Below are 24,343 nucleotides of genomic sequence, written 5' to 3'. Positions count from 1 at the left end.
AACATATAATCCACATGTTATTTGTTTATATGTCATTACCTCTGCTGTTGTAATGAGAATATTTAATTAAAAAAAGTCAAAAAGTCAAAAAGGTAAAAAGGTAAAAAGGTCCCGGCCTGGAGGAGTTTGATTCATCCGCTGACCACACTTTAAATGAACATTCAGGGACAGGCGTAATTGGACGTGCCACACAAATGTTCACCAAAGGAAAACCAATTTACAGACTTCACAAAGTCGAAACCGTCCTTTTGAATCCAGGTTTTAATTGTGATAGAATTAAAAGACGTCATTGAGTCTGTGGGACAGTTGGCAAAAGAAGCAGAAGAAAAAGAAAAAAAAAATGTTGAAATGGACGAAACAGACGGAGAAGATCAAAGTTTAAACAAGTGCAAAGGGAAGTTTCAACGTGATTTAGCAAACATGACCCTTATAGTAGTAAAGCAGGGTGAACAATTGAAATAAACAAACAAATAAACAATTAAATAAATAAATAGATAGAAAAATAAATAAATAAATCATAACTAACTAACCAATTAACTAAATAAATAAATAGATAGAAAAATAAATAAATAAACAAATAAATAAATAAATTATAACTAACTAAATAAATAAGTAAATAAATAGATAAATAAATAAATAATAGATAAATAAATAATAACTAAATAAATAAGTAATTAAATAGATAAATAAATAATAACTAAAATAAATAAATAAATAAGTAAATAAATAAATAAACAGATAAATAAATAAATAAATAAATAAATAAATAAATAAATAAGTAAATAAATAAATAAATAAATAAATAGATGAATAAATAATAGCTAAATAAATAAGTAAGTAAATAAATAAATAACACATTACATTTTATTTAGTATTTTTATTTATTTATTAAGTGTCTTTCGAATCACCCAAGGACACTGCACAGAACAAGTTAAAAACTTAAATAAAATAGGTGAAAAAACACACAATACAAAACAAAACTGGAGGATGCTGTGGTTGGACTGTGTTGTGGTGTAGGATTGTCCTCATTGACCCGGGACAGTCCCAATTTTGAGCCCTGTGTCCCCTGTCCCAGCAGATTTATCCAAAAGCATTGATCTGTCCCAGTTTTATACAAGAAATGCCCCAAGGTTTCCCATTTTAGACCAATTTGGAACCAGACAACAGTAAAAATAAGAATATACTGTCATTTGTTTTTGCTAAAATACAGAAAAACATGCTTGAAAATGACCAGAAAACACAAAAAGTCTCTAAGATTATGACTGACCTACAAGTCGAGAAGGAGGTGAGTGAGTCATGAATAAACTGAGAGCATAATAATGTTCTTAAAGGCCCCGTATTATACAAAATGGATTATTGTGAGATTTAAGTCATGTTCTAACACTGTTACCTCCTCAAAAACAGACCTGGAGTTGTGTTTTGTTTCATTCACACACGTTTGAGTCACACTTTATTATTAATCCATTTATCTCCAAAGCTCAAAACGCTCTGTTCCACCTTGTGATGTCATGAAGTGGCAGTATTCAAGTCAACAGCTCCTTTTTTTAAATCTTTTGTTCAGTATAAATGAGCAATTCCAGAGCTGAAATGATCAAAATAATTCTATAAATGAAGGTGTGTGGAGATTAAAAACACAGTAAAGCACTTCCTGTATCACCACACGATGACATCACGAGGTGGAACAGAGCGTTTTCAGCCTAAATACGCAGGATTTGTGTGTTTAAACATGTGTGAATGGAACAAAACACAACTCCAGGTCTGTTTGTGACGAGGAAACGACATTAGAACACAACACGGGCCATTTAATTACAGTTATTTTCACAATTTTACTACTGTGTGCCAACTCAACAAGAACTAAACCCTAAACTAAACCTGGATTAGAACAGTTTAGGACCAAAATAACAAATGTCAGCCTCCTCGTAAAGTAACACAACGGTTTGGAATACACTGCAGAGGAATCTAGCAGCAAAGAGACACTGATAAACGTGGCATAGTTTGTGTAATGTGATTAAACGAGCTCTATTTTAATGCTGTTTCGTTAAAGGTTCTCGTCATCAGATCGGCTGCGTTGGATCCCTGAGCATATGGAGGGGAGTTGGACAGTCTTCTCTAATTAGACCACACGCCGCAGAGCCCGGCCCAGCTCAGGTAAAACACAAGTCTTCTCAAGGAGCAGCAAAAATAGACACATTTTCTACGTTTACTGCATTTGATGAGAGCTTGAACGGAGGAGAAACACTGAGGCTGAGGAGCAGTGTGTGTCCAGATCAATACAGAGTAAAGACCAACGCAAAGTCAATCACTGCAGCTCTGAAAACGACAACGCAACACAACACACCTCATGTTTTACACTTCAAGATCTGCTCCCAGACCTTCAAATCTGCATAAAGAAAACTCAAAGGGGAAATGTGTCTCTCTCATGTATTTATTTAATAGTACAGACTCTTGTTTTATCTTATCTTTAGATCAGAGTTTTGCACAAACCCTGTATCACACAAAAGTACACATATTTGTTGTCGTATTTACACATGGCCCTGTACTGCTCCTACAAGAAGTCTACAGTTCAAACCAAAAATAACAAGCACCATCCCTGGACTTTTATCTATTTTAAGAAACACTCACCAAATGGATGCAGTTTTAGCCCTGTTCTGTTTAGAATCTGTCAGAAACACACAAAGCTGCTGCCTGTTTGTGCCTCACACTGTCCTGCACAACATCTGAGCTCTGAAATGACTTTGAAATGAAATCTCTTTGTTTGTTTAGAGTCTATACCCAGCAGAATGTGTGGAGTAAGTTTTTCAATCATTTATAGATTGGATCGTCTCATTGGACCAGCGCGTAAACCAATGAGTGAGAGACTGGACTCATCCACGGAGCAGCGTCTGGAGCGCTCAGTGCTGCTCAAGATGCGCACTCCGCGTTTCAGTTTGGGAGGAGCTTCGGGATTTTCCCCCGTTTCAGTGTGGAGTAAAGACGCGCAGGCAGAAGGACACAGAGGCAAAGGTGAGTCTGAACCTCTGGATTCAGTCTTTGATTTATTTTTATTGTATTTTTTCTCCGAGGCGCTGCACATTTTCACAGGTTTAACTGTTGGTGTTTATTAAATTTAACCTAAAGATTTCACGTTGCCAACAAGTGCACGGTGCGCGCGTCGTGCTCGTGGCACAGGTGCACATTTACAGTCCAGTGATGCGCACGTTTCAAACTCCACGAGAAAACACCCTTCAAACTTAAGTGGTGAATATTACGCACGACGCACCGGCTCCGGGTTAAACTGCGCATCTGCATTTGAGTTGGTCCATTCAAACTGTGCGGCTCTGTGGCTCTGTGGCTGTGTGGCTCTGTGGCTCTGTGGCTGTGCGGCTCTGAGGCTCTGTGGCTCTGTGGCTCTGTGGCTCTGTGGCTGTGCGGCTCTGAGGCTCTGTGGCTCTGTGGCTGTGCGGCTCTGAGGCTCTGTGGCTCTGTGGCTGTGCGGCTCTGAGGCTCTGTGGCTCTGTGGCTCTGTGGCTGTGCGGCTCTGAGGCTCTGTGGCTCTATGGCTCTGTGGCTCTGTGGCTCTGTGGCTCTGAGGCTCTGTGGCTCTGTGGCTCTGAGGCTCTGTGGCTCTGTGGCTCTGTGGCAGGTCCTTGTGGCAGTGCTCAGTCCTTATTGGAGCTGTATGGATTCGCATCTTTGGCAGATCGATGCGTTTTAACGCACATGTCTGCGGTCTGTACGCCTCTGTCACAGCCCGTGACTCTGGGCTGTGGGGTTTGGGGTTTGGGGTTTGGGCTCTGGGGTTTATGTCATGACCATGATTCCTCCTCAGATTTGAGCATCTATTATTTCAGGTTTAATGTGTAGTTTCTTTATGATGCAGAGTCTAAATGTGTTTTTGCTCATAATGATCCACAGGGAAACATCTCAGATCAGGTCCATCAGAAAACTCCACTCCTCTTACAAAATGATAATATTTAGAAATAAGTGCCATATTAAACAGCCCAGAATGTTTCATCACTGTCTCATTTCATCACATGTAAAATGTCAGTTTCATATTTTGACTAAATCTGGTTGTTTTAAATGATTTGACCATCATTCTCGTCCTGGGCTTTAATGAAGATGCTGCAGTGGATTTCGTGCCTTTCACTCATCCACAGATTTTATTAATATTTATTCACTCTGGAGTCTATTTAGTGTTGGTGCCACTGAAGCCACAGCTGCCCTGGGGCAGACTGACTGAAGTGAGGCTGTGTATTTGCACCATCGGCCCCTCTGACCCCCCCCCCCCTGACCCCCCCCCCCTCTGACCCCCCCCCTCTGACCCCCCCCCCCTCTGACCCCCCTCTGACCACCACCAGTCTCTTTCCTAAAGGCACAATGTCAGTTGCTGTGGAGACACTTTAACCTGGCACATTCTGTTCAAATTGTTGAACAGGATCCATCTTTTCATTCAGACCTGTCACGAAGAAGAGCACAGAAAGAGAATGTGTGTTCTGTGCGTGTGTGCTTTGTGTGTGCTCTGTGTGTGTGCTGTGTGTACTCTGTGTGTACTCTGTGTGTGTGTGTGTGTGTGTGCTGTGTGTGTGTGCTTTGTGTGTGCTGTGTGTACTCTGTGTGTGTGTGCTGTGTGTTCGGTGTGTGTGTGTGTGCTCTGTGTGTACACTCTGTGTGTGTGCTCTGTGTGTGCACTCTGTGTATGTGTGTTGGTGTGTATGTGTTTTGTGTGTGTGCTCTGTGTGTGTGTGTGTGTGCTGTGTGTGTGTGCTCTGTGTATGTGTGTTGGTGCGTGTGTGTGTTCTGTGTGTGTGTGTGTATGCTCTATGTGCATGTACGCTCTATGTGTGTGTCTGTGTGTGTGTGTTGCATGTGCACATGTTTGAATTATCATCCATTCTCTAATTGGTTTATTCAAATGATCATTCAGTTTATGAGCTCTACATGCTGTGTGTGTGTGACCGGTGTGTGTACTGTGTGTAAGTGTGTATGTATGAGCTGTGTGTGTGTGTACTCTGTGTGTGTGTGTCAGTGTGTGTGAGTTTATGAGCTCTGTGTTGGACACACAGCCTGACGCTGCCTGAGGCTCGGTCGCAGAGCCACATAAGTCATTTTTCAGTTCAATTGCCATAATTTTCCCTCCTGTACATCGGAGGAATGTGGTTCGTTCACGTTAATGACTTGAGCTCATTACTTTTCTCTGGACTTTGTGCGTTCACCATCACAACCAGCAGACTGCATTTGATGTGTGACCTTGTGTATACTTCCATTTGCACTCGTTACATAATGTGTTTTATATTGTTTAGGTGTCCCTGCTGCCTTTAAGGGGCTCCAGTCAAAATGAGTCCACCGGACCTGTCCAACAGCACAGGAGAAGGGGAGACATTTGACTTTGACGACCTGATGCTGCAGAATGGCTCTGTGGGTTTACTTCCTCCTGGGTTCTACACAGACATCACCAAACACCTGTGGGTCCAGATCACACTCATCACAGCTTATTCCCTCATCATCCTCCTGGGGCTTTTGGGAAACGCTCTAGTCATTTACATGATTGTGCGTTATAAAAATATGAGAACCGTGACCAACTTCTTTATTGCAAACTTGGCGCTGGCGGACCTTCTGGTGGATACGTTCTGCTTGCCCTTCACTCTGGTCTACACACTGCTGGACGAGTGGAAGTTTGGGGCCCTGTTGTGTCACACAGTTCCTTTTGCTCAGGCCCTGAGCGTGCACGTGTCAATCCTGACTTTGACGGTCATAGCTCTGGAGAGGTACCGCTGCATTGTGTTTCACCTGGGCAGACGCCTGACGTGGCATTCCAGCTTCATCATCATGGCATTAACCTGGACCATGTCGGCCGTTTTGGCTGCACCTTTAGCCATATTCAGAGAATATCGTCATGAGGAAATCCTCTCCATCAACCTCCGCATTTCTGTGTGCTCGGAGATGTGGCCACATGGAACCAGCAGTATCATTTATAGTCTGTCTATGCTCCTCCTGCAGTACATTATACCTTTAGCGATCATCAGTTATGCTTATATCTGCATCTGGGTGAAGCTAAAGAATCACATCAGCCCATCCACACGTAACGACAGCATCAACCGCCGCAGGAAGACCACCAAGATGTTAGCGCTGGTGGTGGTGGTGTTTGCTACCTGCTGGCTGCCCTTCCATGCCTTTCAACTGGCCAGCGACCTGGACCTAGTGCTCAGGTTCAAGGAGTACAAGCTCATATACACTGTGTTTCATATAGTAGCCATGTGCTCAACTTTCACCAACCCTCTGCTGTACGGCTGGATGAATAAAAACTACAGAAATGGGTTTCTCATGGTCTTCCGCTGTGAGGATAAGCCAGAGTCATTTCACCCAGAGGGTTCTTTCAGGACTCGGTCTACGAGACGGCAGACTCTGAATGGTCGAAATGGTGGTCACCCACCAACGGCTGTGTGAAATATAACCTCTCTGTAGAATCTAATGTAGAGCGCAGTGAAAACACCACTCCACTGCATAGAGTTCTTTAAGCCTTGAAACTTGAATGCTCTTAATCTCCATGTTACTGCTAGGCTTTATTAAAGCTTTGCATGCTAATTTGCTCTATGTAAAGCTCCTTCCATTTTCATGATAATGAAATCTGTTAAATGTGGATATAATGTGTTGACCTTAGCGTACTGCAGTGTACCTCTTAATGTGCTCAAATGGTCTTGTCTAAATTATTGTGCCATATACCTCCAAGGACAATGTTTTAGAAAGATTCTATTTATACTTTATGTGGTTTCGTTGTTTTGCACTTTATGGTCACATGTTCAAAGAAAAGTTCCTCATCTGAGACTTTTTGTTTGTTCTGTTCTTGTTGTTCTTCGCTCTCAAACTTTTGTCCAGTCACAGAAGTGAATTTTTCTTTTGCTCTTGGGTCCAAAGAAGGAAACCTTTGAACTGTGACGGTGGATCTAGTCTCTGCATTGCAGAAGATAAAAGACTATCTGTTTTCTTTCTATCTATCTATTTTTGTTTGTATTCTGACTGGGAAACAGTGGACTCACCACACGATACTTAGAGATGATGTAAAGTCGCTGTGGGTCTCGCCATAAACATGTAGTGCCTCATGGGTCAAATAAAAGACACTCCTCGGTGTTTGGGATCTTCACTGTGATGGCGCACACTCACTCATTAGGGCCCACGGTGTCCAGTCTGACAGTGTTTGCTGCCCCCTGCAGTCCACAAACAGCGCTGCATCTGTCACCGGATATGACGTAGGCGCGTGACCTTCCCACGGGCTCGCGGATGTCACGTCTCGTGCGTGCCCTGCTGGGGCTGGATGAATGGAGAAGTTTCAACTGAACCAGTTGAAAATGCGGATAGTTCTCGTCTCCTGACCGACATCTTTGCACAGCAGGTAAATGTGACAGTGGATTCAGTTTGACTAAAGTTACACAGAGTTTACAGCACGCGCCGAGCTGCTCAGTGACACTGTTTGTTCAGAGCTAATGTGCTAATGCTAATATGCTAATGCTAATGCTAACAGAGTGCGGACGTGACAGACGTCAGTGAAGTCCTGCTGTAGGACTTTATATACATACAGAACATACACATACACACAGTATTTACACACATACACAGTATTTACACATACACAGTATTTACACATACACTGATACTGGCCCCTGGATCTGTTCAAATACCCTGGCACTGACACAGTACAGACCTGGACACACTTGACCTGATTTGGCCTGTTTTTCTGTGGCGTTTCTCTAAAATGTGACATTAAGAAAATGACACATGACAGAATGAGGAAGTAAACCCTCCTGAAACTCCAGATCAGCCTGTCAGTGTTCAGTTTGTCCTTCATGTTCAGTTTGTCCTTCATGTTCAGTTTGTGCCTCATGTTCTTCATGTTCAGTTTGTTCTTCATGTTCAGTTTGTTCTTCATGTTCAGTTTGTTCTTCATGTTCAGTTTGTTCTTCATGTTCAGTTTGTTCTTCATGTTCCTCATGTTCTTCATGTTCAGTTTGTGCCTCTGTCTCCACAGGCTCTGCCCAAACAAACAGGGAACAATGGTGAAGTATTTCTGCTGTGCAGATCTGCTCAAAGGCACCTGGGACCAAGTGTGTACTGCGTTTTGGCAGCGCTACCCAAACCCTTACAGGTAAAGACATTACACATTATACAGCCTACGTACATACATAAACTATTGAACTTGAAACTATGTATTACTTGTGATATACACATAATGCACTTTGGTGAAATATAGATTTCTATATTTTAAGTTACCAGACAGTGCCCTGTGTCCCTTGTGATGATTAGGTCTGTCACCATAACACATTTTCAAGTACCATATATTTCCAAAGAAGTTCTAGGCAATAAATGATGATACTGAAGCTAATTTATTCCACTGACATAATAACTAAGTAAGTAAAATTATCGTAGAATAGGAAAAATAAAGTCCCCATGATAAATACTGACTCTTAAATATTATTGTTCCATCTGACAAGTATTAAATGATCAGTCGATTATTGTGACAGGACTAACTATAAGTTCATTTGCATCCTGTTGTAACTTAAATGTATTGAGACAATAGGCTGTGGTTAAACTTTACATAATCACAAGTGAGAAATTAAATTATTGTAGTCTTGATCTAGTCTTTACTGTTTACACTAGAAACTAAAGGTGTGTGTGTTACTGACACGGGCCTGTTTGTGACCTGCAGGTTTCATCACACACCATGTTGTATTAATGTGATTTTGAGACATAATCGTTCTTTTATTTTGTCCACAGTAACCATGTGTTGACTGAAGACATTATTTTTCGAGAGGTCACTCCATCCAACTGCCTTATTTCCAGACGTCTTCTGACCAAAACTAGCCGAGCACCTCGATGGATGGAGCGGTACCTTCCCAAGAAAATGTCTAGTTTAGCTTATATTATAGAGGACTCCATCGTGGACCCTCAGAAACGGACCATGACGACGCTAACGTGGAACATCACTCACGCTCGCCTCATGGTACTGGCGTTCTGCTCTTGTGCACGTACGTAGCAGTTCTGGTGATTTCATTGTCTTATTTTGGTTGTGTTTGCACAGTCTGTGGAAGAGCGGTGCGAGTATGGAATAAACCCTGAGAATGGCAGCTGGACGCAGATAAAGAGAGAAGCTTGGATCTCGTCCAATGTTTTTGGTCTCTCGAGAGCTATTCAGGTGGGTAAAGTGAAGTGAATCGACACATCAATTCTGTGTTTAAAGCGTCCATAGAATAGCGAGCGCTGTCTGCTGTATGAGACCAACAGCAACGAGGGGAGACACTACAGGCAAATCTATTTTATTAATGCTTTTTTCAGTTTTTTGTCAGTTTTCTCTCTTACCGTTTGAGTGTTCATGTGGAAACAACAAAACAAAGATGATTTATTATTTCATTTAATCAGCATGCAGCCATAGAGTGGGACATTGCAACATGAAAGGTTGATTTCTCCCATAGAGACATAAAGATCAGCTCATAAAGTCTCACCTACAAACGCCAAACTGTCCAGTCATGTATTCAACAAGATTTTGACGGCTCGTACAGAAGGATTTGTCGATTTCTAATTCCAAGCCCGATTTGTTGAAGTTTTAACTCTAAAAAATGAGGTGCAGTTTGATGTTAAGGCTAAATATCTAGTTTATGTAATTATGAATTGAGATCGTGAAATAAGCAAAATGAAGCAAAATGAAAAAGCAAGAAATTTAAACCTGGCTCCAACCATTTTGTTTTGGCCATTTTACTTTAAATGGTTTATTTTTTATATGAAAACATTACAGTATGAACCATTTGTATTACATTTTCTGTTTCATTTATATAAGTAAACTTCAGAACGACAGAACTGATACCTCTAAGTGTAATATATTTTTTCTATTCACCTACAGCGAGGGTGTCCAAACTTTTCTCATTAAGGGCCACATATAAAAACACAGACAAAGCCGAGGGCCGATTGAGGGCCATAGACTGATCGAGAATACAGTGAATACTTCAAATCTACATGTTTTTTACAAGTTAGACTCATCCACTAGACCTTTATTCACGCTCACGTCCTCAATGGGACACATTAAATATTTGATATGGGCTTGTTAAAATAGATTTTCAGAAATGTCCAGTAAAAAGTACTGTATAAGATAATATGGGCCGAGAAAAATTGGTCTGAGGGCCGCATTGGGCCCCCGGGCCACAGTTTGGGCACGTCTGACCTACAGTGTCTCGCCTTAATGTCAGTGAATCATACATTTAATACATTTACAGAATTGTCTCTTTTAAAGTAAATTTAAACAGTCAACAGTATATTTTTACTAAAATGTGTGTTTTAAATTTCAGGAATTTGGGCTGGCAAGATTCAAAACCAGTGTTACAAAAACAATGAAAGGTTTTGATTATGTGCTGGCCAAAATGCAAGGTCAGTAAAGATTTAGCTTCTGAATTTTGACAGATTGAACTTGCATCTTTTTTTCATGCAAATGATTTTACCTGTGCAGGTGAAACGCCCTCAAGAACTTTGGCAGCAACCGCGACAGAGAGAGCGAGGGAGACGGCCCTGGCAGCTAAAGAAAAGGCCAAAGGACTGGCCTCACACGCTCAGAAGAAACAATACGTTTGAGCTCCAGGATGACTGAAGGAGGCGGTGCTGGCAGATTTGCTCTAATCCGTCTTTATAATTGAAGACACATTTGTCCTGTCTCAAGCAGACTGCTGTACAAAAGCCTCTGAAATAAAGGTCTCTGAGCTGTAAACGGCCAATTCACTGAAACCATCTCAGTATTTTAGTGATGAGGATCTTGCTGTGCAGCAGCTGAAGGCGACTGTCAGTCCCATAATGTAATTAAAGCCGCTGGCATCAACTGTTCCTCAAACCTTTGCCTCTGTTGTGCCCGTCAAATTCACTCATCCTAGATTTTGACCCACAGCTGCAGTACACTGAGGCTTAAAGTTTGATTTATATAAATCCATTGATTAATTGTCCTCAAACGTAATAACTGAATAATCATTATCTGGACACAGACTGATTCAAAGTGTGCCTCGAGATGATTTTCATGACAGATGCATAACAATGACACAGGAAATGTATATTTATTTTTTTGATGAAAACCAATATTGTCTAAGTGTAACACTTCAGCTTGATCTGAGTCATTAAACGATTCTCCTTCAGTTTCATGATCTAAGAACTTAATATGTCAGATTTATTGCTTGATTCAAAATTATGAGTTGCAGCTCTGCAGTACAGCATGATAATGTCAGATCATAAAAGTACAAATAACTGAAGTGTTTTATAAGGTGAGTAATAAACTTGAGACTTTGTTTTGTTGATGGAACAAAGGGTCCAGTGTCGACTGCACTTCAGAAGAACGATTCTGATGGGTATAAATCGATGCCCTATTTTATACGCCTAACTTTGATTTTGAGATTCACAAAATGTATCGGCTAATCAATAAAACATTTTTGTTGATAAAATGTGTTGTCTTTTAAATAATCAAGTCAAAAGTCACAACACACAATGGAATCAGAAGGTAAATAAAAGGTGAACACAGCCCATAAATATAGAAAATATTTACTCATAAAAAGCTTACACCAGTACAAAAGTTGCTACATAATATTACTGGGTGAAGAGACAAATGAAGGCATACATACACATGGTAAATAAGGCATTTTGCATAACAAGTTAAAAGGCAAACTGCCTTTATGAAATTAAATACAATGCAATGAATAACACAGCACATGACCTACTGCATAATCTTTACAAGTGCTGCTGATATAAAACGGTTACATGCATAATTGATCAGATTAGCTTTAAAGTAAACACATGGAACAGTTGTCAATCACACCTAACCATCCATATTTGGTCATTCAGAAAAATGCAAACGTGACCTTTGCTGTTTTTAAGTTGATCTGTCCTAAACCCAGAGTGAGACAAGTGCATATGTGTGATTTGTGCAAGAGAAGATACATGTCAGAACTTACATAATGAAACAATATTACAAAAATAGAGTTTAAGTGCATGCTACACGAGACTGAAGTATGGATTTACTGCTTAAGCTATACAAAGTACTACACCTAATTTGATTTAAGGCAGAATGTATAATATAGAAAAGAATAAGTTAAATAAGCCCTTACTGAGTTGACTTAGGTCTGAAACACTTTGTGGCAGGTTAATGCAAAGTCGTGGTCCTGTTGGCGGTAAAGTGGCGTCCACACAAACCCGATGAATCTTAACTGCTTTTCAGTGCAAATAGACACAGCTCATTCATAACCAACAATATTTAGCTTGTAATCACAAAAGTGTAAAAGACAGGAGTGTTCGATGTAATGCCTCTGTCAATATTAGCAAGCGATTGTACAGTAACACATCAGATGGTTTTTTTTTTTGGAATGTTTTCAACTTCGCCTCCAACATAAAAAATGAGGTACCGTGTAGAAGCGCGTCGCCTTCGGTCATAGCCAGGCCTTGTCCAAGCTGGAGTAACAGTGGTCTGCATCTGTGTGTGTTATGTGCAGCTCAGAGTCCACACAATCAAACACGATACTCTCCACGTCCACCTCCACATCCTCTGCAACGCACAAAGAAAACAAGATATTTACATAAACATTTAAAAATATAAACGTGAACTGTACATCCATGGGCTTCAGACGGATGAAACATTTGCACCGTTGCCAAAGCAATTACCAATTCAAAACAAGATATCGATCTCGAATAGTTAAAGTCCTCAAAATAGAACCTACAGACACACCCGTAGACACAAAACGAAACCTAACACAAAATGTGAAGTGCTCAAGTAGAACATACCTCTGTCGGAGTCTGACCTCTCAGACGACATAGTTGAGCCCTGACTGTTGTTCCTCATTCTCTCAGTTCTCTGAAGCTGCTCCAGTCGAATCCTGAGTTCCCTCTGCTCCCAGCGCAGACGGCCTTTTAGCTGCTCCGCACGCTCGTCCTGCTCCTGCAACTTCTATAAAAGTACCACAGATGGACACAAATAAAGACAGTGCACAGGACACGTGGACATTGTTCTGCTGTGGAGTGAAGTTCACCTTTATATGGAGCTGTGCCCGTCTCAGCAGGTTCAGGGTCGTGTTCCTCATCGAGTCAGTGGACAAGGGAACTTGCTTTTTGAGCTGCTCTAAGAAATATCTTAGCTGAGCCCGTCTACAAAAGGAAAAGGAAAACATGTTTTTGTTTTACAAGCCTTCTCTTACATTTCCAACCAGAAAACTAAACAATAATTAATACCTGTTCTTCTCCAGCTCATTGTGAACAGACCTGTGGAAATAATAAAACACTGTTAATACAGATAAAACTCATGCTTTCAATGAAACTTTAAGGCTGCATCCTCCTGCCATGGTCAAGTTAACAAATATGTAATAAACACACCTATTTCCACCTCCAGGAGCTGATATCTTTTTGCTCTTGTGTTTGCTCCTCTTATCAGACAGAGCTGAGCTGACAGGCAGCACAGAGGCATATCCATGTTCTGCCTCTGCATGAAAACAAGCAACAATAAGATTTAAACAGTTAAACAGTCAATGCAGAATAAGTGCAGAGCAGAGAAGAATGACTTTTATTTCACACTTTATAGATCTGACGTCCAGCAGTGAGAAACACGTCACTAACAGCACAGATCAGCTGAGTGTTTGTGTTGGCGCCATTTCAAAACAGTCCAGTTTGAATTTAAAATGTTTCCTTCGTCCGGAGAGTGAAATGTGAAGGAGACAAAGCTGTGCGCACTGAATAAACGCGCTGAGGTGCAGTTTGGAGGCTGTGCGCTCGCTCAGTCTCTCCTGGTTTTCAAACACAGTGAGATTGGCGCCTTTGCGCACAAAGATGCGGCCCAAATGTAGGTCACTGAGTCAAACCCCGAGGAGCCAGAATAAAACCCTGCAAATGAGATGTTTATGTGCAGAGACGTGCATCTGACTCCACGGGGCGAACTGTGTCTAAATAACACGTCTATTACACGTCTTTCATTGTGCATTTTGTTGCATAAGAATAACAACTTCCTCTGCTATAGTCGGACATTTGCACAAACACTCACCTCTCTCTCTCCTCTCCAGAAACTCTGCAGCTCTGAGCAGCACCTGGATGTTACACACGGCTCCCTCCATGTTTATCTGAAAGAATAAAGCCAGAAGCAGCTTGATCAACACTCCTCTGTTGTGTCAGGAGGATTAAGTAGCTCTCTCTCCCTCTTTCTCTCTGTCTCTGTGTCTCTGTGTGTCTCTCTCTCAGAACCCCAACACTCACGATGCGTTCACGTGCATCACAAACAACAGTTTCTTATCATTTCAGTGTTTGTGTTTTTCATTCATCTTTTTGCTAAAACTATACTGCAGCTGTTGTTTGTAGTTGATTTGTCATTATTTTTTACTAATCATAAAAATATGCTTTGCACCAGACTAATGTTCTGCAGCCGCTGAACAAACACTGTGCATCTAAAAGTGATAAATACTATAAAAAATAAAACTTTATCATCCCACACTAGTCTCTTGAACTTCAGACAATTTATTTTTATATAATCTACTTACAAAAACAACAGTGGCAGATTTTGCATGTTAGTTTTGTCAGAAAAGTGTTGCTTTGTTTTTTGTTTGTATTTATAATGTAACCTTATTATTATGATTATTATTATGATTATTATTATTATTATTATTAGTAGTAGTAGTATATTTTATTAACAATTAATATTATTATGAGGAAAGTAAATGTAATGTATTCAAACATAATATAATAAATAATATGAATTGTTGATAAAATGATATACAAAATACAAATGACGCAAATTAAGTCAAATCAGGTTACAATAACAAAAAGTCAGTGTGATCCCTCATGTGTCCAGGAGTAGTCCAGACTACTTCTAGACTTGCAGACTTCCATGTCCAGCCATTGAACAGTGATTTACTCTTACTCTTTTTTATTTTTTAATCAAATATACAATGATATAAACAATAACACTGCACAAGGTTAATATTCACATTCAGAGACAATATGTATTAAACAAATATACACAAAATACATAAATAAATACAATATTACATTTTATATTTTAAATACGGCACATGGATTTATTTATTTATTTTATTTTATTTTTTTCAAGGGGTTTAGGTTTGTGCAATAATTTAAAAAAATCTGTATGAGGATAAAAGCGATTGAAATACAACAAGTTTGAGTTTCTGCCTAGAAAATTTACAACAATGGATATAATATTTGGATAGGATTAGGTTTAAAACATTTATTTATTTTTTCGACACTATCTTTTTCGAAAACACCAAAAAGCAAATGTTTACGTTTCGCATTAGGTTGAAGTCCTGTGATTTCCTCAGTTGTCCCTGAAGGCGTCTCGTGTGCGTAAGGCCCCGCCCTCTCCGCGCGCCTCCCACACACACTTAAACTTACAATAATGTGCGGGAAAAGTGCTCGGAATAATATTTTCTTCAACTGATCCATTTTTTTAACTGTTTATGAAGCGAAAACACTTTTCAATTAGTGGAATATAATTTGATTTTATGTTGAGAAGAAAATATGGTTTATTTTTTTCAAATATTATCTTGCTATCGTGGAATATACTCACAAACTATTCACCTCAAACGTCGATTTTATTTGTTTTTTTCATTATTTCAGCTTTAAAACGTGTTTCAGTTGGTGCCCGGAGTAAAGATGGCGGCCGTTAGCTTCACTGCCTCGCGCTCGTTTCGGTGGCGCGAGCCGTTGCCAAGTGAAGCCGTTTTGCCAGGACTATGTTTAACCTCTGACCTCCTGAACGTGCCAGTCCTCCGCCATATTGACTGTTGTCTTGACTGGAGGAGATAGAGAACATTTTGAGGTCCGAGAAGAAACGAAAGTGTGTGTTTAAAATCATTTAAACTGGTGCAAACTTCGCTAAAGCCTTTTGTAAACATCAGCGTAATGGCGAGGAAGAAAAGCAAGCAGCAGGGGGTCACGCAGAAGGAGCTCGTCCCTGGAAAGCAGACCGTACCGAAGAGCTCCGTGTCTCCGGGAGATGCAGCTGGCGGCGGCGGCGGTGGCGGCGGCGGTGGTGGCGGAGGAGGAGGAGGAGGAGGAGACGCGGGGCTGGACAGGCTCACGACGACCAGGGCGAACCAGGTAGCAGCTAGCAACGAGCGAACCAGGGTTTAGCTGCTTATCACTAGCATACAGCTAACCAAACACCAGTACAGCGCTAATAAAAGGCAGATTCGGTGTAATGCATCAGTGAAGCTAGTCCCAAATCTGTTGAAGCGCTAACATATAGATTAACATACAGCTTCATAGTGTTTTTGTTTCACTATCAGTCTAATGATGCCCACAGGTTAGCACACACACATTTTGCTGCTGGATCTATGGAGGAGCTAGCATCACTGTCGTTTTCATCGTGGCAGTAACATTGTAGTTACCTGCACAAACTGTGGTGTTTACGTTTAGCTACATTTAGCTGCTCTGGGTTTATACTGGCGCTGGTTCAGTGATGGCGCTGTCCCGGGGAGATCCTCCACAGACTGGTGTGTGTGGAGGAAACGTGCTCATGTCAGGCTGCTTCCACTGTGATCCAGTTCAACTCGATTATAGCTGTGACATATTGTTCAAAAGTCTATCTCATCTTGTTGGGTTTACATGCACATATACACATGTACAGTCAGTGCTGCTCTTAGTGTTATTATACAGTAGCTCCTCCATTATTACCTAGCTTAGCTTCATGATCCTTCAACCCTGGACTCCACACACTTAATTTTCTCATTACTGTACAAATAAAATATCTTCCTCACAATCATGAAGTTTAGCTAACAATACTGTTGTTGTTAGGTGAAAATTTGAAGGCGATCTGAACTTATGTCATCCTGATAACAAGCTCACATAAGGCCAGTGTTTTGACATGCGGCACCACAGGTCATGCTTTTAATACAGTAATACAACTGAGAAATGAAGGATGTCTTGGTTCACTGGTGTACTGAGTTTGTTTAGTGTTAAATGTTAAATGAAAGTATCACAGGTGAACAGTAGAAACTTAATTAACACTTAAAAGTCTAGCTACATGGATCATTTTAGTTTCTCTTTGTGCATCACAAAAAGTTAGAATAATCTGCCATAGGTCGCCCTGCTTTAATATGAGAATGGTGAAACCACGTAGGCGCTCACTCTTTGGAAATAAAACCACTTTAAAATATGTGTTTAAAAGCTATGTTCTTTCCTACTTGTATAATGCATTGTTTGTGTAAAAGTAAATCCACATTTTCATGTATTTTTGTGTGTGTTTTTCCCTTTGACCAGCCGATGCATACTTGTTGCCTTCTGTGTCACCGGGAGTTCAAAGACTGGGGTGCAGCCTCTGTTAACGGACTTCCTGGGAGCCATGGGACAAAGCTGGCCGATGCTGTTCCTGCCTTGTCCCAGGCGTTATTACGTGAAGCGTCAGGGCGAAAGTTCGCTGATACTGTGCCCTCGCTGTCTCAGTCCCTGTTGGGAGAGGTGCCTCTGTGGATATGTCAGAGTTGCTGTAAAAGTGTTGAAGAGGAAGAGAGGCGGAGCACCCAGGAGCAGCCTGCATCTGTAAATATACAAAATACTTGTTATTTAACGGTGCTCTTGTCATTTTTCTTGTGGGAGATGTTAAGGCTCTGCCTGGAATGTCCCACAGAATGACATTAAACTTGTATATCTGCATTCATTCATTTTACAAATGTTTTTATTGCTCAAAATTGCCTTGGAAAACATGTGGTCTGCTCTGAGCGTTGAGCGTTGCCTCTACGCTGATCTGACTTGCAACTTGATTAACTGGTTGTGTCCATGAAGATGGATACGTTTAATACCGTACTTTGCAAGATTCAAAGCAGAGCAATACCGTTTCCTGGAGAAAAAGTTACATAGTGTATCTTTAACATATTTGTTTGAGCTTTTTTATAACTTGATGGTTATGTTTGTGTGACCAGGTGCCATTGTCTCACTCGTCTTCATGCAAGTCCCAGAGCTGTGGAAACGGTTACACAGAGCAAAGTACGGTGGATTGGGACCCCAGTTCCTTTCTGTCAGCCCATAAACTGTCAGGACTTTGGAACTCCACTCACAGCAACGGGGGGGATCTCTGCAACCACAACAGTTCTCAACACTCCCAACAAGGTTTGTGATAGAAATGTGTAATGGCTGATGGATGATTAATGAACATTGGTTATAATTAGAGTAAAGAAAAATTCGAGTGAAGACGTTTGGCTGCTCATCAAAGCCTCTTTTTCGGTTCTGGACACTGCCTTATATCTGTCTGAAGGGAGGAGCTAACTACACTGACAGATATACGGCAGTGTCCACCACTAATTTGCTATGAATCACACCTGGACGACTGAGGGGTTACACAGATGTTATAATTAGAGAGTACAATTGGTTACTAATTCAGTTATCCAGCTATTAATAATCTGTTGTTTTTCAAAGGCTTTAGATCACACCCAGAGTTTTGATCAGTGTAAAAATCATGACCTTTTTTTACTCAATTATCGATGCTACATGTTTTAGTTTGACTGAAACATAATCACAAACACGACTGAATGTATATTTATTTTTCTATATTGTCTTGTCAGGACCAGCAGTAACAACGGGATCTTCATGTCTTGAAAAAAGAGGTTTACATGAAGCACCTGGGAAATCCGCGAAAGTGTCTGGGACCAAAGTTTGCCCCTACAGTCATCCTTCGTCCCAGAATTCCAGTGGGTCCTCTGCTGGGAACTCTTTGTCTACCTCAGCAGACCATTGTAAAACCATTCCCAAGCACTTCAAGACCATGTGCCGGCGACCAACCCCACCAGGTATGAAAATGTTCACCAGTTTAACCCTTTATCCGCCTGATCAAAGCACTAGGTTGTTTGTACACATCCAGAGGTGATACTTCCAGAGTGGGAGTGGGTTGGCCGTTTTCCCAGAGGAAGAGCGGGTCCATGTGCAGCCACCTTTGATGCCATCCTCCGCGTGCTTTTGCTTCACTTTTCATTATTTAAGGAATGTGTTTGAATCTGGTCGTTTTGTGAAATATCAGCATTATATTTTATACAGCACTTTTCCACCTTAAAGTCACTCAAAGCGCTTTACATCAAGGAACCGCTCACCCATTCCCCCGCACGTTCACACACCAGTGCGCACAGACACTGAGGTGAGGCTCTACCAATGATGTTTACGTCAAGAGAGGGATTCGAACCGCCAACCTCCTTCGGATCAGTGAACACACTCTACCAACTGAGCTACCGTAGCGCCATATTGTGGAGTTTGAAGAACAGCCGCTGTACAAATACCTCTTCAGTCCTGACCCCACCAGCCCCTCGTCACAGAGACTCTCCGTCCGTGTTTTACATTTGTTTTATTATTATTTGCACACAGAAGTACAGGAGACGTAAATGACGAGTTGGACACAGCACCCTGAGGTCACCCTTGTGCACTTGAGACGCGCAGGTCGGGCTTTTTTCCAACCCGCGAGCCCTGCATTTCTGATAACGTACTGCCCCGGTCTGGCTGCCCCGCACAGCAGAATCTATTTATACAACCTGACCCGACCCGCACCCGCAATCATTAAATACACCGTAAAAATGCGCCAATAAATGCAGCTTTATTTTAGCGAAAAACGTGCTTGAAAACAGACATAGCTGCGCTTTTCTTTCAGAGCAAAATAACACCTCATCTTCTGTCTCCAAATCAGATTTAATGTGGTTGTAACTGGCCAAAGTGGCGTACGCAGTGCTGCTCAAAGTGTGCGCGCCGTGGTGGCTTCAGGTCATAGATTAATTGCACTGGTTATGTGCTTATGTAAACTTTATTATCAAACTTAATCAAACATAGGTCAATGTACATGAATATTTTATGGGCTATAGTATTAACAGCCTGCATAGTTTTCTTCTGTGGAAAAATTACCGGCCCCGCTATAGATTTTTTTCCAGCCCGCGCTAACCCGATCCACACATCTTTAATACGTGCTGTTTGTAAATGTTTTTTGATTATGAAGTGTTACAATCAGGCTGCGTCATACATTATATTTACTCTGATTATTAGTCCATGTTTTGTTCGTTATTTACCCTCGTTTTGGCTGTTTTTTTCCTGTAGGTGAAGCCTTCCACTCCAGTGACCACCACCAACATACAGACTTGTCAGTTCCTCCCAATAGTCCTACAGGCTTGTCATCGCAGCATTCGTCACTCCTGGCTTCAAAGCCGACGTCCGGGCAGCACGGCCACGTAACCTCCACCTCCGGCTCCGGTGTAGCGACACACGCGCCGTTCTCACCTTTAGTACCAAACCTTCACGGGCCTCCAGCAAAACTTAACTCTCCTAGTCCCGATAGTCCAACGGCGGTCCATAAACCGAGCCCGTGCAAGAACTCCCACATGCCTGCTATGAACGCACAACATGGCAAACATGGGTCAGCGATGCTCGGGTGTAGCCATGCTTGTAACGGGCATAGTGGAGGAACAGTAGCTGCGTCGAATGTGGGCCATCTAACAGCAGGGGCGTGCAGGTTTGTGCCATCAACAATGAACGTCTCATTAAAAAAGTACAAATGTAACGTGTGTGTCTCAATCATTAATGAAATTGTTGTGCCTTTTCTTAGGGACCAGGCGTGTAAGGGGCATAAACTGACAAATGGGACATTGTGTTATCCATCATCTGAACTGGAGGAGGGGGAGGACGAGGACAGCAGCTCTGAGAGGAGCTCTTGTGCTTCTTCTTCTACTAACCAGAAAGATGGAAAGTACTGTGACTGCTGCTACTGCGAGTTCTTCGGACACAATGCGGTAACATTTCCATTCTATTGGTGTTGTCTCATATTTATAAATCCCCTTTTGAGTGATTTTAAATGTCCGTATATTTCTTTTTTCAAAGCCTCCCGCCGCCCCCACGAGCCGTAACTATGCAGAAATCCGAGAAAAACTCCGTTCACGTCTGACGCGGCGTAAAGAGGAGCTTCCTCAACGTCAAGATTCTGAACTGACGGCGACCGGCGCCATAGACAACCGGGACGTCGACGAGCTACTGGACTTTATAAACAGCTCTGAGCCCAAACCCGTCAACAGTGCCAAGGCAGCCAAACGGGCACGGCACAAACAGAAGAAAAAGGTAGATATCGCCGGGTTTCAGACGACGTCACAACGTTCTATCGGCCAATAATATTTAATACAGATGAATAAATGAATGAATATTGTGAAAATGCTGATTCTTTTGTAGTATTACTGTGAGTTCCTGGCTTTAGTCACTAATAGAAATGATTTTTTGATATTTCATGGCAAAGTGCAGTGTAATCAAATAGTCTCAGCTGGGGCCAAGAGCCACTTTTCCCTATTACATCATCACATTCTCAAATCTGAAAAAACACCAGTAGAAAGTTTAAGTAGTAGTAAGAATCTTAATTTTATGTTGCTAATCTCATGCTTACAAACTACAACACCGGTAAGACTTTTTTCTTGTTTTGTAGGAAAAAGCCCAGCAGGGTAACGTGGGCGCTGCTGGCAGTGACCCTCAGTCCAACCCATCTGAGCCCGTGGAGGAGCACGTCGCCGACGGCTCCGATGGAGGTCGACTGCTTGACTGGCCCCAGCTGGAACTTGAGCGCGTCAACAGTTTTCTCACTAGTCGACTTGAAGAGATTAAGAATACGATCAAAGACTCCATTCGGGCTTCTTTTAGCATGTACGATCTCAACTTGGACGTCAATGACTTCCCTAAAAAGGCAGCAACACTGGAGAGCAACCATTTACTCTCCCATTTGAACGGATCGTCGGACCTGCAGCAGATCGACCTGGACCTAGCGCCCCTTTCCCTGGGATCCTTCAAAAGTCACTTGGACCTGGTAAACGGATGGGAGGAGGGTGGATCTGCTGTATCATCGTCCAATACTACCACCACCACTCCCACTGTCACTACTAGTGCTGGTACCAAGGACATCCAGAGGTTGCACACTACCCCCACTCTCTCCAAGCTCATAAGAGTTCGCTCCCCTGAAAAATGCACTTCAACTGGATTGGAAAACTCTCATGAGTTGCCAGCCCACCCAATGACTAAAACAAAGGAGGAAGCACTTGATCTTAAGAATATTACACCCAATAACGGTGGCCCAAAGTCAAAGAAAAATAAAAAGCAGCAAAAACAGGATCAACAAATGTCAGAACAAAATTCTACGAAAACAACCAAAGTTGTGTCTTCAAATGAAACGTATAAACCCCAGGAATTGAAAGCACCCGAATTTGTGTCCAACGGCTCTAAAAATGTAAGCAAACATCTCCAGCACTCGACAGACACCCAGAGAAACGGGCCTAAGAAAACTGAGGAGAACAAACCACCAAGAAATGCCACAAACGGAACACATGGGCTGTCCAACGTACAAAAGGGAAAAGGAGACACAGAAACGGGGCGGCCCGAACCGACCTCGGACAGCAAAGCCCATTCCAATATTCAAGCAAACGGTCAACAGCAACCGCAGGCGAAGGGTAAAAATAAAAAGAACAAGAACAAAGGTGAAAAATCCAGCACTGCGATAGGTACGAGTCTTTTTACTGTAGAACTGTCTCTGTCTGCGTCGACTGAAATAACAAAGTTTATGTTTTATCTTCTCGTTGTTGTAGATGACGTATTTCTACCTAAAGATGTGGATCCAACTGAAATGGATGAAATCGACAGAGAAGTGGAATACTTCAAAAGGTATGTGAAAAAATATAATTAGTACAGAACTTTGTGGTTTAGCAAAGCAAGAACGGTTAAAAAAGTGGAGATTTTAGGATGCAAAATACTTCAGTTTGAGTATTGAGTGTAAGTTTGAGTACTTCAGCTGACTCTTAGCAGTAGTGACATGCATCTCTGTGTATGTTACTGCTTTTTGTCATTGGACTGTATGTAATAACACTAAGAATGATGAGAGTAATAGTAATAATATTGTACTGTATGTAATATAAAGTAAAGCCCAGGATAAAGGGACTGTCTCCATGTGAACTGTTCTATTTATAAACTTATTAAATTCCTCAAACGCTGGTCTAATGTTGATGTCCCCGTGTGTTTCTTTTAGGTTTTGCCTTGATTCTGCTAAACAAACTCGACAGAAAGTAGCAGTGAACTGGTCCAACTTCAGCCTGAAAAAGGTTCCTTCTAATGCAGCTCAATAATTTGTACGAGTCCCAGACAAACGCTGTACGACGCCACAAACTCTCAGAACAGAGCTGTTTGGCCCGAGGCCTTCTCTCATTCCCCAGTTTCTTCTGTTTCTAAAAACGCCACGGCTCCCGGTTCAACATCAGAAACTGTTCAAAAACTGAGACAGGCCGCAGACCTCGCGGCCGACTGTAACCCTTTGCTATTACTTCACCGATAGATGCAAAAAGGAGCGTCTGTTAAATCCTCTGCATCCATGTGCTTACGTATGTAGTATGTAAACGAATAACTTACATGAAATAAAATGTTTTTTATCACAACATGTTAGAATTGTTAAACTTATGAATTCCAATCAGCAAGGTTTGGTGCTTTAATTCTATTGTTCATTATTCAATACATTGTGCATTGGTACTTTCTGCCCATTTGATTTGTCTGAGTAGACAATAAAATGTTTTTTATACTAATTTCAACCTGAGCATTGGCCAAGTTTGAAAAGATTGAATTTTAAAATATTTTTGTAATTACATAGTTTTTATAATCTATATAATCTAATTTTATGTCACGTAAGCAGCAGTTCAAATGTAATTTCTGTTTTTTTAATTGTTTAAAATATGTTTCATGGAACAAAATCATAACTGTGACACAGAACAAATGAAATCATGAAAATCATCATCATGACACCTGCACAGTTCAGAGGAGATCCCTGTGAATATGTAAAAACAGTTTATATTTTCTGTTTAATTCTGTGTAAAACGTCGTCACATTTATAGACACAAACTGTTGATGTCACAGTTAAAGCTGCTGTGGTAAAAACTGTTTTAGTCGAGGTCATTGAGGCCGGAATGGTCTGATTTATATTTGATAATAAACACACACAGACATGTACGCACACACCTACACACAGACATGTACACCCCTACACGCACACCCCGACATGTACGCACACATATACACACCGCAAACAGCACGCAGACACAGTAGACACACATATATACACACTCAAAGGAGACCGCACACCTATAGCACACACATACATAAATGACACACACAGTAGATGGTCAGTGATCTATTGTATCGGTCAAAAACTTAATATAACACACACACATATATAACACACACAGATGTGTAATTCCACTTTCCAAACACACAGACACACACATACATATATAACACACACAGATATAACACATAAACACACACAGATGCGCACATATACGCAGACACACACACAAACAGTCTGTCAAACTCGCTGCATTAGTTCCAC

General features: G+C 41.3%; 4 protein-coding genes across 5 annotated transcripts; 3 read left to right on the top strand and 1 right to left on the bottom strand.

The window, feature by feature from the left end:
- Nucleotides 1–2,929: 2,929 nt before the first annotated feature.
- Nucleotides 2,930–7,120, top strand: npy7r (neuropeptide Y receptor Y7). The gene is made up of 2 exons (XM_033974290.2): nt 2,930–3,003; nt 5,280–7,120. Exon 2 carries the CDS (start codon nt 5,314–5,316, stop codon nt 6,421–6,423), a length of 1,110 nt encoding a protein of 369 aa, XP_033830181.1. The 5' UTR covers nt 2,930–3,003; nt 5,280–5,313; the 3' UTR covers nt 6,424–7,120.
- Nucleotides 7,089–11,434, top strand: prelid1a (PRELI domain containing 1a). The gene is made up of 6 exons (XM_033974341.2): nt 7,089–7,366; nt 8,000–8,116; nt 8,746–8,971; nt 9,050–9,163; nt 10,308–10,386; nt 10,466–11,434. Exons 2-6 carry the CDS (start codon nt 8,025–8,027, stop codon nt 10,585–10,587), a joined length of 633 nt encoding a protein of 210 aa, XP_033830232.1. The 5' UTR covers nt 7,089–7,366; nt 8,000–8,024; the 3' UTR covers nt 10,588–11,434.
- An 86-nt stretch (nt 11,435–11,520) lies between these two features.
- Nucleotides 11,521–14,223, bottom strand: mxd3 (MAX dimerization protein 3). The gene is made up of 6 exons (XM_033973768.2): nt 14,015–14,223; nt 13,354–13,459; nt 13,213–13,242; nt 13,014–13,128; nt 12,769–12,931; nt 11,521–12,532 (listed from the first exon to the last, which is right to left on the bottom strand). Exons 1-6 carry the CDS (start codon nt 14,082–14,084, stop codon nt 12,417–12,419), a joined length of 600 nt encoding a protein of 199 aa, XP_033829659.2. The 5' UTR covers nt 14,085–14,223; the 3' UTR covers nt 11,521–12,416.
- A 1,518-nt stretch (nt 14,224–15,741) lies between these two features.
- On the top strand, nt 15,742–23,567 carry fam193b (family with sequence similarity 193 member B). 2 transcript variants are annotated; one of them, XM_033973956.2, is made up of 11 exons: nt 15,742–15,997; nt 16,037–16,080; nt 17,242–17,520; nt 17,901–18,087; nt 18,540–18,764; nt 20,047–20,458; nt 20,552–20,735; nt 20,824–21,057; nt 21,413–22,475; nt 22,560–22,635; nt 22,997–23,567. In XM_033973956.2, exons 1-11 carry the CDS (start codon nt 15,883–15,885, stop codon nt 23,091–23,093), a joined length of 2,916 nt encoding a protein of 971 aa, XP_033829847.1. In that variant the 5' UTR covers nt 15,742–15,882; the 3' UTR covers nt 23,094–23,567. The 2 variants fall into 2 exon arrangements, with proteins under 2 accessions (XP_033829847.1, XP_055080766.1); XM_055224791.1 differs by lacking the exon at nt 15,742–15,997 and having other exon boundaries at nt 16,025–16,080; nt 22,997–23,566.
- Nucleotides 23,568–24,343: the final 776 nt, after the last annotated feature.

The sequence above is a fragment of the Periophthalmus magnuspinnatus genome, chromosome 10 (genome assembly GCF_009829125.3).
Source record: "Periophthalmus magnuspinnatus isolate fPerMag1 chromosome 10, fPerMag1.2.pri, whole genome shotgun sequence".
Classification (NCBI taxonomy): Eukaryota; Metazoa; Chordata; class Actinopteri; order Gobiiformes; family Gobiidae; genus Periophthalmus; species Periophthalmus magnuspinnatus.
The sequence above is the reverse complement of the archived record's forward strand: the minus strand, read 5'-3'. Positions and strand labels throughout refer to the sequence as shown.

Coding starts and splice junctions, on each gene's coding strand:
- npy7r (XM_033974290.2), top strand. CDS start 5,314: ATGAGTCCACCGGACCTGTCCAACAGCACAGGAGAAGGGGAGACATTT.
- mxd3 (XM_033973768.2), bottom strand. CDS start 14,084: ATGGAGGGAGCCGTGTGTAACATCCAGGTGCTGCTCAGAGCTGCAGAG. Junction 13,460..14,014: donor TCTGGAGAGGAGAGAGAGAG/GTGAGTGTTTGT, acceptor GTTTTCATGCAG/AGGCAGAACATGGATATGCC. Junction 13,129..13,212: donor AATGAGCTGGAGAAGAACAG/GTATTAATTATT, acceptor TTCCTTTTGTAG/ACGGGCTCAGCTAAGATATT.
- prelid1a (XM_033974341.2), top strand. CDS start 8,025: ATGGTGAAGTATTTCTGCTGTGCAGATCTGCTCAAAGGCACCTGGGAC. Junction 8,117..8,745: donor CGCTACCCAAACCCTTACAG/GTAAAGACATTA, acceptor TTTTGTCCACAG/TAACCATGTGTTGACTGAAG. Junction 9,164..10,307: donor GTCTCTCGAGAGCTATTCAG/GTGGGTAAAGTG, acceptor TTTAAATTTCAG/GAATTTGGGCTGGCAAGATT.
- fam193b (XM_033973956.2), top strand. CDS start 15,883: ATGGCGAGGAAGAAAAGCAAGCAGCAGGGGGTCACGCAGAAGGAGCTC. Junction 18,088..18,539: donor TTCTCAACACTCCCAACAAG/GTTTGTGATAGA, acceptor TTGTCTTGTCAG/GACCAGCAGTAACAACGGGA. Junction 20,459..20,551: donor CTAACAGCAGGGGCGTGCAG/GTTTGTGCCATC, acceptor GCCTTTTCTTAG/GGACCAGGCGTGTAAGGGGC.